At 38.2% G+C, this 16,316-nt stretch overlaps 1 protein-coding gene across 2 annotated transcripts in view; it reads right to left on the bottom strand.

Moving 5' to 3' along the window:
* Nucleotides 1-16,316, bottom strand: part of FNDC3B (fibronectin type III domain containing 3B) — a 366,338-nt gene that overhangs the window by 14,996 nt on the left and 335,026 nt on the right. For both annotated transcript variants that reach the window (XM_051983177.1, XM_051983178.1), the window contains exons 24-25: nucleotides 4,146-4,312; nucleotides 1,911-2,038 (exon numbers count right to left, since the gene is read on the bottom strand). In XM_051983177.1, the coding sequence (XP_051839137.1) occupies nucleotides 1,911-2,038; nucleotides 4,146-4,312 (295 nt within the window). The remainder of the gene's footprint in view (nucleotides 1-1,910; nucleotides 2,039-4,145; nucleotides 4,313-16,316) is intronic.

Genomic DNA, 16,316 nt, shown 5'->3' with positions numbered 1-16,316 from the left:
TTCACAGTAGTACCCATTTAACCATGTTCACAACAAAACCTCTTCACCAGAGAGGAAATTCTGAAGCCTTCATCTGAGTGCTAAGTTGTGGATGAATCAGTATTTACATCCCCAATGAGTTCCAGGATCTCAATTGGAATAGAGGGTGGGTCCCAATCCAGGACATTTCCAGGGGTGGCTAAAATGAAGTCACCTTGCCTTTAAAGGTCACATTTAAGCAGCACAGATGTTGAATAAATCAGGCTGCCTTTTCAATGTGTAAAAACAACAATCATCATACTTTGAGATGTAATTTTTCACCTCCTGGAATCATTGGGAAGTATGGAATGTCAAGCCAAAGGTTTTATAATTTACAAACATGAAGTGAATATATTCTTTGAAAATAGATTAGGTATGAAATGAAATCCTGTAAAGTTTCACATCATTGCATTTTTAATGCATTTTTTTCACAGTAAGAAAATGGAACAGATACTACTGGTAAATAAATAGATAATGGAGAAAAATGCTGATGTTAGTGCCAAGATCATTTCTTAAAAGTGTCTACATGAAATCCATTGCTCTCTAGGTTTGTGATGGAGGACTCTAAATATCTAGCATTTTTTTTTCTTGGAAAATGGAAAAAAAAATGGAAACAATGTTCTTTCTGAAATATTTCCAATTTGCTCAGCATTGTAATCAACTGTACAAAATAGAAATAGTGAAGTGAAATACAAAGTTACCTTGGAACCTCCATTCCAATGAATAGTGAAGCCCTGTACTTTATTGTATTTATTTTTGTTGCTCATTAATTTCAGTTACGTCTAACACCCCTTGATCCCATCTGGGTTTTTTGAGGAAAAGATGCTGGCATTGTTTGCCAATTCTTTCCAGCTCATTTTACAGAATGGAGAAACTGAGGAAAACAGGATTAAGCGCCCAGGGTCACATAGCTAAAATCTAAAGTTGGATTTGAACTCAGGTCCTTCTGATTCTAAGCCTCATACACTATCCACACCTGTATATATTACCAAAGAATACTTAGTGAACATTAGGATTAAAAGGCTATAAAAGATACTGATTGTCATTAACTGGTTCTATGAGAATCTGCTGTTTTGGGGGTGGGAGGGAGCACGCAATTAATCCCATAGGAGCAATGACTAAAATCTAAATAATATTGCAAAAGGCTATTACATAGCCTGACTCTCTTTTCCTGGTTCCAATACCTCCAGTGACAGCTAGCTGGTGTGGCAGGCAGGGCAGTCTGCCTGAACCTGAGTTCAAATCCAGCTTAGATACCTACTAGCTGTGTGAACCTTAGCAAAATAATCTTGTTTTGTTCATCTGGGAAACGGGAATGATAATGGTATCTACCTACAAGTGGTAAAACACGAATACAAAATGAGGACATAAAATATATTAAAATGAAAATATAAAATCTGCAAATTCTTTGCAAACCTTAACATATCTCAACTGCTATTATGATTATTATTATATTGTCTTTTGAATAAAATACAAACGCCTCATTTTGTCATTTATATACCTTCAGAATATCTTTAGTTACTAAACCAGTATTTATTTTTCTAGTCTTTTCACTGAATAGTAAGCTCCTCCAATCAAAATTTACCATTTTTGGTAAAAATGAGCTGGAAGGAATTCTGAATCCATTGAGTCCTGTCCTCTCAAGCCCAGTGCTTTAGTCACTAAGGAGAACGTATATGAGTATCGCCCTCTGTCCATCTACAAAGGTCCAGAGTACATAAGTGAAAGGGTTACCATTGAGGATCCAAGCATTGGTCATGATGGCTGGTCATCTGTGAGGAAGCAGTTCCCACTGATTGTAAGAACCAGGTCCCCATAAGTCTGTCAGTTCATTTGGGTACTGGGACTACACAGGTAGAAAAAGGGAATGCGTAATGGGGAAATTTGCTCACCTGCTTATATTCAGATTCTCTTCCAACCAGCACTTGCACGATGTAGTTGATGGGATCTCCTCTCATCGGTGGTACTGTCTCCCATGAAATCTCACACGCATTTCCTTCTAACTGCGTCACACGAGGTGCTATAACAAAATGGCAGACAAATCCATGGGCTGGAGATCTCGACATTCAGAATGATCTTTTACTGGTTAATCCTTAATGACTACTCTTCTGAGGAAATGCAGTAGGAGTAGAGATTTAGTATTTATATTAAATAGGAATTAATATTTAGTAGAGTGGGGGATGGAGATGTGTGGATACTATTTTGCATTTGGTTGTTGGTGGTGTAATCTTGGAGGAATAACTTCTAAGGCTCCTCCCATTGTCAAAACATAGGGGAAAGGAGGGAGGCTGGATTAGAAAGGAATAGGAAATGCATTTGTGCTTTCTTAGATACAGGGAATTTCCAAGGGAGGAATCTTTGCCAAGGCAGATCAATATCTGCTTTACAACTTGTAGAAGTGATGACTGGGATTGAATATGGTACCTAGGTATATTTTGCCCAGGACTAAGTACACCGGGATCCTTACCTCCAGACTCTTGGTTATTAGGTATATTTTAAAAGAGCCTAAAATCCAATTAACTTTTTGGATTTTTTTTGATGGTAAGGTGTGTTTAATGGAGGTTGTGAGCCCTCCAATCCTATCTAAGGAGACTTCAAGAACTGCTATGGCATAAACAAACAAACAAATAAATAAATCCTGGTTTTTGTTCTGCCCTGGACTCCTACCAGAAGCTTCTAGCATTTGGATAGATGGACTACCAGGACCTGAGACTTTTGGAGCTAAGGGGCTTGAAAACACTGGGGGAAAGCCTGAAAGAAGCAGGCACAGTGCGATGATATAAGCACTGCCTCTGGATCTCTGATGTTCCCCATCTATGTGATTATTTAACTTCAGTTTCCTCATCTCTAAAATGAAAGGGCTGGAGCAGATCTCTCCTTGGGTCCCTTCTAGCTTCAGACCATGTCAGATTTTCAGAGGGGAAAAGCCCTTCCCCTTGATTTTGCTTTATTCCCTGATATTTGAGGCTTTAGAAAGAACATCAGGAACCTCCAACTCTGAACCCATCTCTGCCCCTTAAGGCTTCAAATTCCTTATTCCTCAGCTTCTGCAAGGACTGGAAGCAAGCAAATTTTCAAAACCAAATTCACAGAGTTATTAAGTGAGAGCTCTTGTGTAAAGCTTTGCAAGAGCAAAGGGCTACTCTTTTAAACTCATTTTTTCTTTCTTCTACTTGTCTCTAAATGAGGACACTGTCCAGATTCCATTAAAAGCCCAGACTGTTAAAGCATCCCTTCTCCACGCCCCCCCATGCAGACACACAAGCAGCAGTTGCTCTGGGAGAAATGGCTGACCACTGATGACTGATAATGGGCCAGGGAAAGACAAATGCCCTTTCTGCTCGGTGGGACGTGCAATGTTTTATCAAGTAAAACTAGGGAAAGAAGCTGATAAACAGCGATTGCCCAACAACACCCAGCAGAAGCTTAGCACGGGTTTATCGAACACTATCAACAGTGTGAATTAATAGACTACATATTTCTCAGCTGAGCAAGGCCTTCTTGTCAAGGGCCCTGAAGACTCCATGGAGGGAAAGCACGATGGAAGAATGGCATTCTTCTCCCCCAAATTAGAAGCACTAAGACTCAGATATTGGGAGCCATTCCCATCCATTACAGTAATATGATCTGGCATTCCCCTTCCCCCTTCATAGAATATAAGTCCCTTGAGGGCAGGGATTGTTCATTTGTGTCTCTGGACTTTGACATCTAACTCAGTACCTGGATCACAGTAGGAGCGTAATAAATGCTGACTCACTGTTTGGTTTAATTCCTGATTTAAATCTCAAAAAAATTTTAATATGGAAGAGGCCACTGAGATCACTTATTTCAACACATTCCATTTTGTAGATTTCCCCCACTATTTAATTCACATCTTTTCTGAGGATCCGTGACTGCTGCAAAGCACATTTAAGTCTCAGGGCCCAGGGCCTCAACAGAGATCTGGATTTGAATTTTAGCTCTATTATTAATTGTGAGACTAACTATGGTCTAACCATTTAATCTCTCTGTCCCTCAATTTTCTCATCCATCAAATGGAGATGATGGCACCCATACATCTTGCCTCACAGGGTGGCAGAGAGGAAAATTTGTGTTAGGTTTCAGGTACTATGGAAATGTGCACAAACCTTTGATGGTAGGCGGGACACATTTGGTTGTGCTGAAGGTGTACGTCTCTGAGAAGGGTCCTTCCCCTGCATCATTCACTGCTTGTATTCTGAAGGTGTAGCAGGTGAATTCTGTTAATCTCTGTACCTTGTAGGTATGGCTTGGCCCTCGGTAAATCGGGATGAACCTGCGTGAAGAAAACAACAACAAAAAAGCAGACATTAACATGATATTAAGTCAGAGCTATAGACTAAAAGATGAGAGGGACTTTATGACTTTTGATTCAAGCTCCTTTCCTTAGAGATGAGGAAACTGAAGACTTAGGGATGAATGGCAGTATCAGCTGAAAGGAAAACTTAGCTATCCAGTCTCTGTTGGACTAATATTTTTTAAATGAGGATGCTGAGTTTAGAAGCTATAAATGGCAATCATCAAATGGAAAAATTTGCTAAATGCTTTGGATGGCACACAGTAATAAATGATCACTTCTTCCATCGCTCCCCTCAAATCTTCTCTTTTCTGGTAGGAAGTAACTTGCATTCTACATCAACTTGGACTTCATTAGTTTGTCCCTTATAAGGTTTATATATTTTATAAGGTATGTATATTTAGCAGTCAGAAATTACCTGCCTTTAACACACTCCCCTTTATACAGAAGCTTGCTCATCTTGTCTGAAATGCCCCTTCTCCTCACATCCCTCTCTGCTAGGGGAAGCCCTCCATAATATAATAGTTTTATTTTTAAAAATATTTTATTTTTCCCAGTTACATATAAAACAATTTTTAATATTTGTCTTAAAAATTTTTGAGTTCCAGATTCTCTCCCTTCTTCCTCCCTTACCCCCACCACACACACACTGAGACGGCACATGTGAAGTTAAGCAAAATATTTCCATGAAGTCATATTACAAAAGAAAACATGGCTCCCCTTGGTGGGGCGGGGGGAGGAACTCTCAAGAAAAATAAAGTAATTTCAGACACATTGTATTCAGACACAATCAGATCTTTCTCTGGGTATGGATAGCATTTTTTATTGTAAGTCCTTCAGAGTAGTCTTGGGTTATTATATTGTTAAGAATAGCAAAGTCATTCATAGCTGATTATCCCACAATATTGCTATTATTTTGTACACACTATACTTCACTTTGCATGAGCTCATGGAGGACTTTCCAGATTTTTCTGAGAGCATACTACTCATTTCTCTCCAAGTTTTAATGCTATTATTTTCTTCAAATTACTTTGTACAAATTAATTTGTATAAATGTATAAAGCTCCCTTCCCTTACCGAGCAGAAATGAAACTTTTTGACGGTAATGTTTGGTTTTCATTCTCATTCTTACTGCATTGTACACAATTAATAAAAGCTTATTGGAATGACATGAATTGTTCTATATTGTAAAATCTCCATTAACTAGGAAGTTGAAGGTGGGATGAGTGTGCCACGTTGGACTGGATTATCTAGGAAGGAGAGGCACATCTGGAATATCCTCTCTGATTGGCCCGAAGGGGTACAATTATTTGATAAGAAATCAATTATTTGATTCTCTTTACCTCACCTACAAAGACACATTCAAGAAGGATTATAATAGCATTGAATGGAGAAAATCTGACTTTTTTTTTCCCCACTGTATTTTGATGCACATTAGAAACAAATATAATATGGGATCACAGCCTGATGGGGCCATTTCAGGGCTTTTTAATATCTCCATGAGATAGGTTTTGAAAGGAAAAGAGATAACAGTTAATTCCACTCATTCCAGGGGCTTATTCTATGGTCTGTAACAATGTGTTATCATTTTCTACATTCCATTTTAAGAACATCTTACAAGATGTTTTAAGTATGGTATTTTTCAGCTGAAATCTACAACAGTTGAAATAGTCAATTCTCATAAATTAAGAGTTTTAAATGAAGTCAATGCTTACACAATCCTTATCATGTCTGGTAGGTAAATGAGTCCCTCAACCTGCAGCCAGGAGAGAACCAGATTCAAATCCTGTCTCTGATTCTTACTATGTGCTCATACACAACCTACTTAAACTCTCTGGGCCTCATTTTCTCTATCTGTAAAATGGATGCAGAACCCTCTACAATGAAATGTTATGAAAATCCAATGAGATAACAGGTAAAAGTATTTTTGAAACCATAAAACATCACATACATATAATCATTATAATAAACATAATTAATATAAATACTATATATCGATTGTAACATTATCTCTACAAATTTTATGTACTTTTCTCATTTTGAAGTTTATCTTGGAATCATATATGTGTGTATATGTATATGAAATTGGATACGCAATTTCTTTCATCCTAAAATAGAGCCATTCTTTTTTGAATCTATAAGAAAACAATTCAAAGACAAAAAAAAAAAATGTACCAAATCATTAATAAGAGAATTACAAATTAAAACAATTCTAAGTTTTGCCCTCACACCCAGTTATTTGGCCAATATATAAAAATAGAAATAACCAATGTAGGTGGGATAATAGGAAAATAGGCACACTCATATATTTCTGGTGAGGCTGTGGGATGGTTTATCTAATCTGGAAAACAAATTCTGATTATTTGAGCAAAATCATCAACTGTTCATACTCTTTGCTCCAATGATCCCACTACTGGGGGATCTTCCAAGGAAGATAACAATAATAAAACAAGTCTTAGATATCCCAAAATAGACATATCAGTCATTTTTTTTTTTACAATAGCAAAAAACAACAAAAAAAAACTACTCCTTAACAACAACAAAAAACATATAGAAAAAACCACGTGTCCATTGATAGAGCAATGGCTAAACAAATGGTGACATAAAAATTCCACAGAACTGTAAGAAACACAACATAGGAGGGATTCAGGAAAATGTGGATGGCTGACAAAGTGATACAAAGAAATCAGAATGCTATTCATAGGACCCGCTATGTGATTGATGTAAAAAGAGTGCTACAATACAAGTTCAGGTTCAATAAAAGGACCAACTGTGATTCCAGAGGGCTGATTTTAAAAGCACTGGCCTTCCTGGGTAAAAGGTGGGAGACTACAGGTACAGAATGTTGTGTATGCTGTTAGTATTCTTAGTTTCAGTTGCTTTTGCTGAGCTATTTTTGTTACAAAGGAGCATTTCTAGGATGAGGAATATATTGGGAAGTTGATGTGTGTTTTAAAAAAAGGCGTCAATAAAATGTTAAAAAAATAAAATGACTCCACAGGCTTAATGAAGAGCATTTTAAAAATAATCAGACAATAAACATTTATTAGGTGCTTAAGATATCTCAGGCGCTATGCCAATTGCCAGTCACACATATACACACAGTAAGCAGGTGACAAGAACGAAATCGAAACATCCGGACAAGAGAAATATATTTCTCCCTTCTATGCTCCTCAAGATCCTTGTTGAGATTTCAGGGCATCCCTATAGAGTTGCATTCAGTAGGTTGGTTTAACCAAATATTACTCTGTGGACACTTTGGGAGGAGTTCAGTCACTGTTTATGGGAGCCTAAGTTTTCGGAGGCAAATCTGTGAGAGAATGAGTGACTCACGACTTGTCTTGACTTCCAAAAATGGGTCCAAAGGGCAAGAAAGGCATTAGCTCTTTTGGTATGGCTCCAGAGTCAGGGCTTAGGGAAAGGTAGGAAGTTCCTTTTCTGAGGAGCTCAGAGGAAGGTTACTCTGGTGCACAGGTCTGTTATGATCATTTTCTTCCTTCTCAGTCTGACCCTTCTGGGCACTTAGACCATCACTATCCTTGCCAGTATAACTACCACTATTTTTATAGATTTCATTAATAGCTTTTTCTCTGAAATATTTTCAAGAAGGAAAATGAATAAAAGACTTTTAGATCCAAAGACAAATTTCACTTGCAAAACTTGGCTTATCAAATCAGAATATTTTAGCATTTAAACAGATATATCCTTGCTCAAGATCATAGTTTTAGATTCTAATTTTATTAGTCTTATCATTTCTATGTTTATTGTATCCTTCCTTTTCAGCCCAAGGAATTCATTTCCTACAGGCAGACAGATTTTCATTGCTGGAAAAGGTTATGTCTATCTTAAGAAACCCATGATACCATGGGGACCAATTTGGCTCCCTGACATATTCCTGCTCCTAATGAAGCTATCCCTTCTAATGCTGGAAGCCGGCAGCTATTTATTAACTCAGTTAAGTTCACCTGAGTTACAATCGGCAACACCAGTAAGTGCCCTTAATTATTCTGGGACCTGCAGGTAATGATGCAAGCAGGTCTAACTGCTGACCGCTAGCCGCTCGGTTTCCCACAAGACTCACTTTCAGAGAAACTCACAGGCAATCCTTCAGAAGGTTGTTACTCATTTACTAGTATCTTTAATGATTGAATCACAGTGATCAAAAGGCCTAGTGTGAGAAGAGAAACAAGAGTCTACCCATCTAGTTCTTTTCATTTTACAGATGGAGAAACTGAGGTTCATTATTCCTACCCTTCATTTTACAGATGGAGAAACTGAGACTCATGTGCATGATATGATTTGCCCAAGCTCTGGGTCTTTGACTGTGCACCTTCCATTGCAATATGATTATTTATTTTGGTAATATCTGAACCTATATGAATGTGGAATTAGACATAGCAATGGAGAAATTTTACCAAAGTTTAGATGTGCAGAAACAGCATGAAAAAATAACATGATGGAGATACATGACTGGAAAAGAAGATAGGAGATCAGATGGATGATGTAAAAGGCCAAGGACCACCTTGAAAATGTCCAAACTTAAGCTAGAGGAAGCCTTTATGATGGATGGATCCTTATACTGATAAAAGATAAATCTGAGGGAAAAGAGATAGTATTTCATAGCACAAGAAGGCATGGATGGGTAGGGGAAGGAACATCCAATGTCAATGGGATCAATCAGCCCTATCTTATTTGCTTATCTATTATCTATCAGTCTTATCTATTTGCTTGTTTCTTCATTTCATTTTCTCACTCCTTTCTTCCCTCCTCCCTCTCCCCCCGCCTCTCTCTCTCCTCCCCCAACTGGGGTTAGGTGACTCACCCAGGGCTACACAGCTAATAAGTGAACTCAGATCCTTCTGACTCCAGGAACACTGCTCTATCCACTGCACCATCTAGCTTCCTGAGAGGCAGGAAGAGACCTGGTTATGAAGGGCTTTCAAAGCCAAACAGAAGATTTCATATTTGATTCTGGAAGTGAGAGTCAATGCACCTTTAATCAAGGGGACCTGGCCCAACCTGTACTTTTTGAAGGTCAATTTGGCAGCTAAATGGAGCCTGCTCTGGAGTGGGGAAAGACAAGGCAGGCAGATTCCCCAGAATGTAGAAGGCAATGGTGGCTTGTACTAGAGTGGGCATACTGTCTGAGGAGAGAACAGGGCATACATTGAGTGATATTATGAAGGTAGAAAAGCAGGACCTGGAAACTATTTGTTTAGAAGGGCTAAGAGAGAGAGAGAGGGATTCAGAATGACAACTAGGTTATAGGCCTACAGGACTGGGAAGATGGCGGTACCTTATGTGATTATGAAAAGATTATAGAGATGGGGTGGCTCCTGTCTTCAGAGTATTTATAGTCCAGTTGGCAGTATGATACTTCAAATAATAAATAAGTATTAATATTAAAAATAAGTATTAAATGAATAAGTCAATGAGGCAACGCAGTGGATAGAGCATTGGGCCTGGAATTGGTAAGACCTGAGTTCAAATGCATGACCCTATGCAAGTCATCCTTCCTGCCTCAGTTTCCTTCCTCTTCTGTAAAATGGGGATAATAATAGCATCTACCTCTCACTGTTTCTGTGAGGATCAAGTGAGATAATAACTGTAAAATGCTTTAGCACAGTGCCTAGCACATAGTAAGGGCTATATCAATAAGAGCCATTATCATCATGTTTTGCAAATCATAACATAAATGCTACTTGTTCCTCTTATTATCATTACTCTTCTTCTTCATCATCATGCTTTGCAAATTATAACTAAATGCTACTTGTCCCTGTTGATATCAATACTGTTACCTGGATAAAGAAGTTCAACAGGAGAAGTCTTTTTAAGCTATGATAGAGATAATTTACAGAAAAAGTGGAATTTTATCTGGATCTTGAAGGATAAATAGCATCTTTTGTATATCCAAGAGAAGTCAAGATAGAAAGAGGTTAGTACAGGAGCATGAGTGGAGCCCAAGGACCTCAGTTCAAATCCTAGCTTGTCTTATACTACCTAAGCTGAACACTCAATCAATCAACAAGTACTGCGTAAGCTCTTGCTGTGTGCTGGCCTGGAGCTGTATATTTTTGGGGAAATACAAAAAAATAAAGCTTGGAATAAGAGTATAAAGAAGATGGACATGATAGTGGGAAGGCATCTAAGGACATGTTAACAAAGATGGCAGCATGCCCTAGACTGACAGGGTCAAACTGAATTAGAAATGGGACCCAGAAATTGGTACATAAGGATCCCTGCAGGTGGCATATTAACTTAAGTTTAAAATGCGATATTTATTTTTTATTGCATTTTTACTTATTTTGTTGAATAGTTCCCAATTATATTTTAATCTGGTTCTGGCTGTGCTCATTTGACACCTCTAACCCAGAGGGAAGAGAGCTGGCTCAATTAAGAGTTTTCTGGGGAAATACATAACCTCTGAAACTTAAGAGCTGTGTGCTCCTGGACAAGTCATTCATTAAGATTGTATATTGTTGAACACTGGACATTGACAGAGATACAGAAAGAGATTGGGTCTGAGAGCAAAGAAATAAGAAAGATTGAAAAGAAATAACCTTGGGCATGATGAAAATGGAGATTTAGACAAGAATATCATCCATTCCTTATCTGATTCATTTTTTGGCTACTTCTGTTAAAAAAAATTAGCCCATGTGTAACCTCTGGATCTCCCTTCCCCAAAAATACAATGACAGATTAAACTATTTCACCCCAAAGTGTCCTTCTTCGAGCATAACCTTCCAATTCTTTTTCACATCGCCGACAGGCAGAAGCAAGAAAGATTAGGCTTCTCCTTTTTATGGCCAATGTTTATGGCAAACTAGAAGGGAGTTTCCCCTTGGGTTAATATTCCCTGTAGCTTTAAGAGCTCTGGGAAAGATTAAACCCATCGATCCAATAATTCAATTTCCATAAAAACCCACTTTGCTTTAAATTTATAAATAAACACAATCATTTAGGTGGCCTCTAGTTTCCCATTAGGAAGCCTGAAAAGGACATATTGATTACAAGTCACAGGGTCAAGTTATGAATGTCAGTCAAAGGGTGGAAGCTTGGAGCAGGAACCCAGAATAGATGGAGGCACAGTCTAGGTGGCCAAAATACCAGTTTAGGATTGGAGCTGTTTTGTTTTGAATTATCTCAGAAAGATCACTCTCCTTTAGGACCTGAGGTTACAGTCAATAAAGAGGCAGCAGAGTACAGGGGAAACAGCATTGGCTCTGGCTCTGGGTTCGTATCTCACCTCTGATGCTTACTGCCTCCTTCTAAATTACATTGTAAGACCATTTACTTCCTCATGGCCTGAGTTTTTTCATTTCCAAAAGCAGGAGGCTGGATTAGAAGAGCTTTAAAAGTCTTTCTAATTTTATATCTAATAGAGATCTTAGGATCTCTATATGTATTTAAAGTTTAAAATGTTAGCATGGCATTCTCAATGTCCTGAAATTTTCCATGAAGTAGATAGTTCAGATACTATTAATAACATTTTACAGGTGAAGAAACTGAGGTAGTTCAATCCACTTCTGGAGAGATCTAAGTATAAGGGAGCTTCCCCCATCACTATAAATTAGCCGAGACTTGATTCTTAGCAACCTGAACCCACTGCCTTTGTCCTTTGGGAAGAACAAGTCTGTTCCTTCTACCATGAGAGAGATCTTCAAATTTGGAAGAGCTGCCATGTTCTAAACATGGAGTCTTTATTTGTACAGTTCTATTGCCTGGTCTCCAAATGATATGATCATTTTGCCCTTCATTATTGTAGATACTCTTTGGAGTATCCTTCTTACACTGTGGGGCTCACAGTACTCTTCAGGTGATCTGGCCGGGGCAGAGAGGATGCTCATTATACCAGGCCTGGACACTCTAGGAAATTTCCTCAAGCAGGAGGCCAAGCCAGGAATGGCCAAGCAGACTCAGTGGGTCTCTGCTGTTGGGGTCATAGGGAGCTGTCACTCAGCTCCCTTCATAACTCCTAGAGAAGAGTAACTTGTTTCCTTGGCCAAGCAATCAGCCAGAAACTGTGAAGATACTGATAAGAAAGTTACATCAAGGCCCTTCTTGAGGTAAAGAACTAGATTACGGCCAGGGGTTTGGCCCTGGAGCCTCCTGTCTTCCTCCTCCAATCTGTTTCAACTGGTGACCTCATCAACTCCAACAGATCCAATGATCATTCTAAGATCTATTTATTTAAACATGACCTCTTTCCTAACCTCCAGACTATTCAACTAGATACTCCATCAATGTCTTAAGCAGTATATTCCAAACTGAATCTGTTCTGTTTCCTTTTCCTTCCTGATTCTGAAGATCTCTAATTTTCATGAGGGGACCACCATGCTCCTGGTCAGCCAGGCTCAAAACCCAGCTATTAGCTTAGACTTTTCACTTTCTGTCTCACTGCCTCCCTCTTTCCTCCCCACCATTCAAGCTGTTGCCAAATCTTGTCAATTTTGCTTTTGTAACATCTCTCATACAGGTCCTCTTCTCTTCTTTACCATGGACAGCACCCTGGTATGGGCTCTCATCATCTCACATCCGGACTGCTGCATCTGGTTCACCTCCCTGCCTCAAGCATCTTCTCACTCTAACCCATTTCTCCTTTCAGTTGCCAAAATTACCTTCCTATAGTGCACGTCTGACCATGTCACCTTCTACTCAAAAAAATTCAGTGGCTTCCTTCTCAGCTCCTGGAGCATCAAAAATGAAGCCTTTTGTATGACATTCAAAGCCCTTCATAATCTGTGCCCTTTCCCCCTTCAATCTTTTTACATCTTCAACCTCCCATGAACCCTGTGATTCAGTGTAATTGGCCTCCACGCTGTTCTCTATACAAAACACTCCCTGAGTTTTCCCTGCTTCTCCCCTATGCCTAAAATGCTCTCCCTCTTCAGTTCTACCTCCTGATTTCCTATAAGAACTAGCTAGAACTCTACCTTCGTAATCCCCCTTTAATACTAGGTAGTGCTTTTCCAGTATTGACTAATTCCACTTTATTCTACTTATATACTACATGTAGTTGTTTGCATGTAGTTTCTCCTAAGACCCTATGAGTGAACTTTCCAGTATTGACTAATTCCACTTTATTCTACTTATATACTACATGTAGTTGTTTGCATGTAGTTTCTCCTAAGACCCTATGAGTGAACTGAGAGCAGGGGCCATCTTCTGCCCTCCTCTGTATTCCCAGAATTTAACAATGTCTGGCACCCAGATGGTGCCTAATAAAAGACTACTGACATAAAAAGGCATCTCATAAATGCTCACTGTCTCGAACTCTAATGTTTTCCCCCACTGTACTATGCTAAGCTCTCATCTGAAAGAGGAAATGTTTATGTGTGTTTCTGACTTTATAATTTAATGAATTTCTGAGGGGGCTCATGCAAGTCTGTTTAACTTCTTTGCAACTGCCTTAGGTTTGTTAAGTGAGACTTTTATCTTCTAAATGGGTTAATTTCAAAAAAGAAAAGCAGATGGCTTAGAAAAAAAGAACAAAGGACCAGGAGTGCTTATTACTTTCTCTGTTCACTGCTTTCCTGTGATTTGTGATGGGACAATTTTTGCTTCGAGTAGGGACTACAGGCAGCTCATCCACATTAGTTCCTAGAAACAAGGTCCAACCTCCTCATCTTTTTCAAAAACATGTTTGATACTGTTGTGAATCCACGGCTGTTAATAAGATAATAAGGCTTAATTTGCTTGTTTTTAGCTCAATTTTCAATTTCTCTCAGGTTTCAGTCCTTGGGACAATTTTGTAGAATGTGTGGTACAGAGGATTTGTGCTTTGTTTTCTGGGAGTATTTTGCCAGTGACTTACTCCTGGCTCTGAGGTGGGGCCTCGGGAAGGGAGAATGTGCCCAGCTAAGGAACATGGAGTTCCAGCATCCCTTGTAAGAGCGGATGGGAGCAGATGGAATCGTTTGGAGATACCTGAGGCAGAGAGGGGCACTCCCTGCTCTGCCTACTATGTCACTGATTGAATCCAAGAGTGCAAATTGTGCCTGCTGGGCCAATGATAATTTAGAGCAAGGAAAGAGGGGTTCATTATATATCTAAGTCTTAATATCTGGGTTTAGATTTTTCAGCTGAGGCCTGAATAGGCTGCTAATGGTTTTTCTGTACCAAGGTTAATTTTCCAGACTTTTTTTTTTTTCTTATTGAAAATACAAAGAATAACAACACTGAAATCTGTAGCTAATAGAATGTTAGTGTGAAATGGGAGATAAAAAAAAATGGGGGAGGAGGGGAAAAGAAAGAAAGAGAGAGAGAGAGAGAGAGAGAGAGAGAGATTAGGTTTGTTTTTTTTTGCTGAGGCAATTTGGATTAAGTGATTTGTACAGGGTTACACAGCATATTATGACTATATTTTTAAAGATCCTAGGACTTCCTACACACACACACACACACACACACACACACACACACACACATATATATATATATATATATATATATATATATATATTTTGCTAAGGCAGTAAGGGTTAAGCAACTTTAAGCAACTTGCCCAGGATCACACAGGTAGGAAGTGCAGATTTGAACTCAGGTCTTTGTGGCTTCAGAGCTGGGGCTATATCCATTGAGCCACCTAGCTGACCTGACTTTTTTTTTTTTTAAGTAGGCTTATTTATCTTTCAAAAAAAAAAAAAAAGAAAAACTCTAAAGGAGACCCTTCGTTTCACACATCAGTCAATTATTTATTTAGTACTTAGGATGGCACAAACCCAGGGGTATGAAGAATTGGAAAACTGGTACTTTCTCCAAAAACACACTTCCAAATGGGAAAACAACACTTAAATCAACAATTATGTAATACATAGAGTTGAATAAAGGGAATCTTTCTTGGGAAATCTAGAACATGGCTTAAAATTTCTTGTGCTATGGATCCCTTTGGCTGTCTGATTAAATAGAATGTTTTTTTTTTTTTTTAAATGCTTAAAAATAAAATATAGCGCATGCCAAAAGAAACCAACTATATTGAATTATAGTTATCAAAGTTTGTTTGTTTCTTTTTTTTTTTAATTCACAGAAGCCAGATTAAAATGACTGCTCTAGAAGATCTGGGTTCAAGTGCTATCTCTGCCACTCACTACTTGGTAGGCAGGGTAGGGAGTGCTGATTTCTCTTTGGGCCCCATATTCTTGGGTCTGTATCCCAGGGAAATCATAAAAGAAGGGAAAGGGCCCACATGTGTAAAAATGTTTGTAGCAGCTCTTTTTGTGGTAACAAAGAATTAGAAAAGAAGTGGATGCCCATCAATTGGGAAATGACTGAACAAGTTATAGTAACTTGAAGGTAATGGAATGTTATATAAAAAATGATGAATAAGCTGATTCTAGAAAGACCTGGAAAGATTCACATGAACTGATGTTGAACAAAACAAGTAGAACCAGGAACACATTGCACATAATAATAGCAAGAATGTGCAATGATCAATTATAAAAAACTTGGTTCTTCTCAGTGGATTAGTGATTCAAGGCAATCCCAATGGATTTTGGACAGAAAATGCCATCCGCATACAGAAAAAGAACCAAGGAGACTGAATGTAAATCAACACATGCTATCTTCACTTCTTTTTTTTTTTTTAATCTCTCCTATGTTTTTCCCTTTGTTCTGATTTTTCCCTCCCAATATGAGTCATAAAGAAATATATATTAAAAATAAATATACTAAGAAAAAAAAAGTTTGAGTTCCAAATTCTCTGCCTTCATCCCTCCCCATATACCCTCACTGATCAAGCAAACAATTTGACATAGGTTATACATATGTAGTCATGCAAACCATTTCCATAATAGTCATGTTATAAATGAAAAGATTACAAAAAAAACTTCAAGAAAAATAAAATTTTTAAAATGTTCCTCAATCTGTATTCATACACCACTTTTTTTGTTCTTTTTCTGGGGATAGCATTTTTCATCTTAAGTTCTTCAGAATTCTCTAAAATAGCTAGATCATTACAGCTTACATCATACTACTAGATCATCTT

This window comes from Antechinus flavipes, chromosome 3 (assembly GCF_016432865.1).
Source record: "Antechinus flavipes isolate AdamAnt ecotype Samford, QLD, Australia chromosome 3, AdamAnt_v2, whole genome shotgun sequence".
Taxonomy (NCBI): domain Eukaryota; kingdom Metazoa; phylum Chordata; class Mammalia; order Dasyuromorphia; family Dasyuridae; genus Antechinus; species Antechinus flavipes.
The sequence above is the reverse complement of the archived record's forward strand: the minus strand, read 5'-3'. Positions and strand labels throughout refer to the sequence as shown.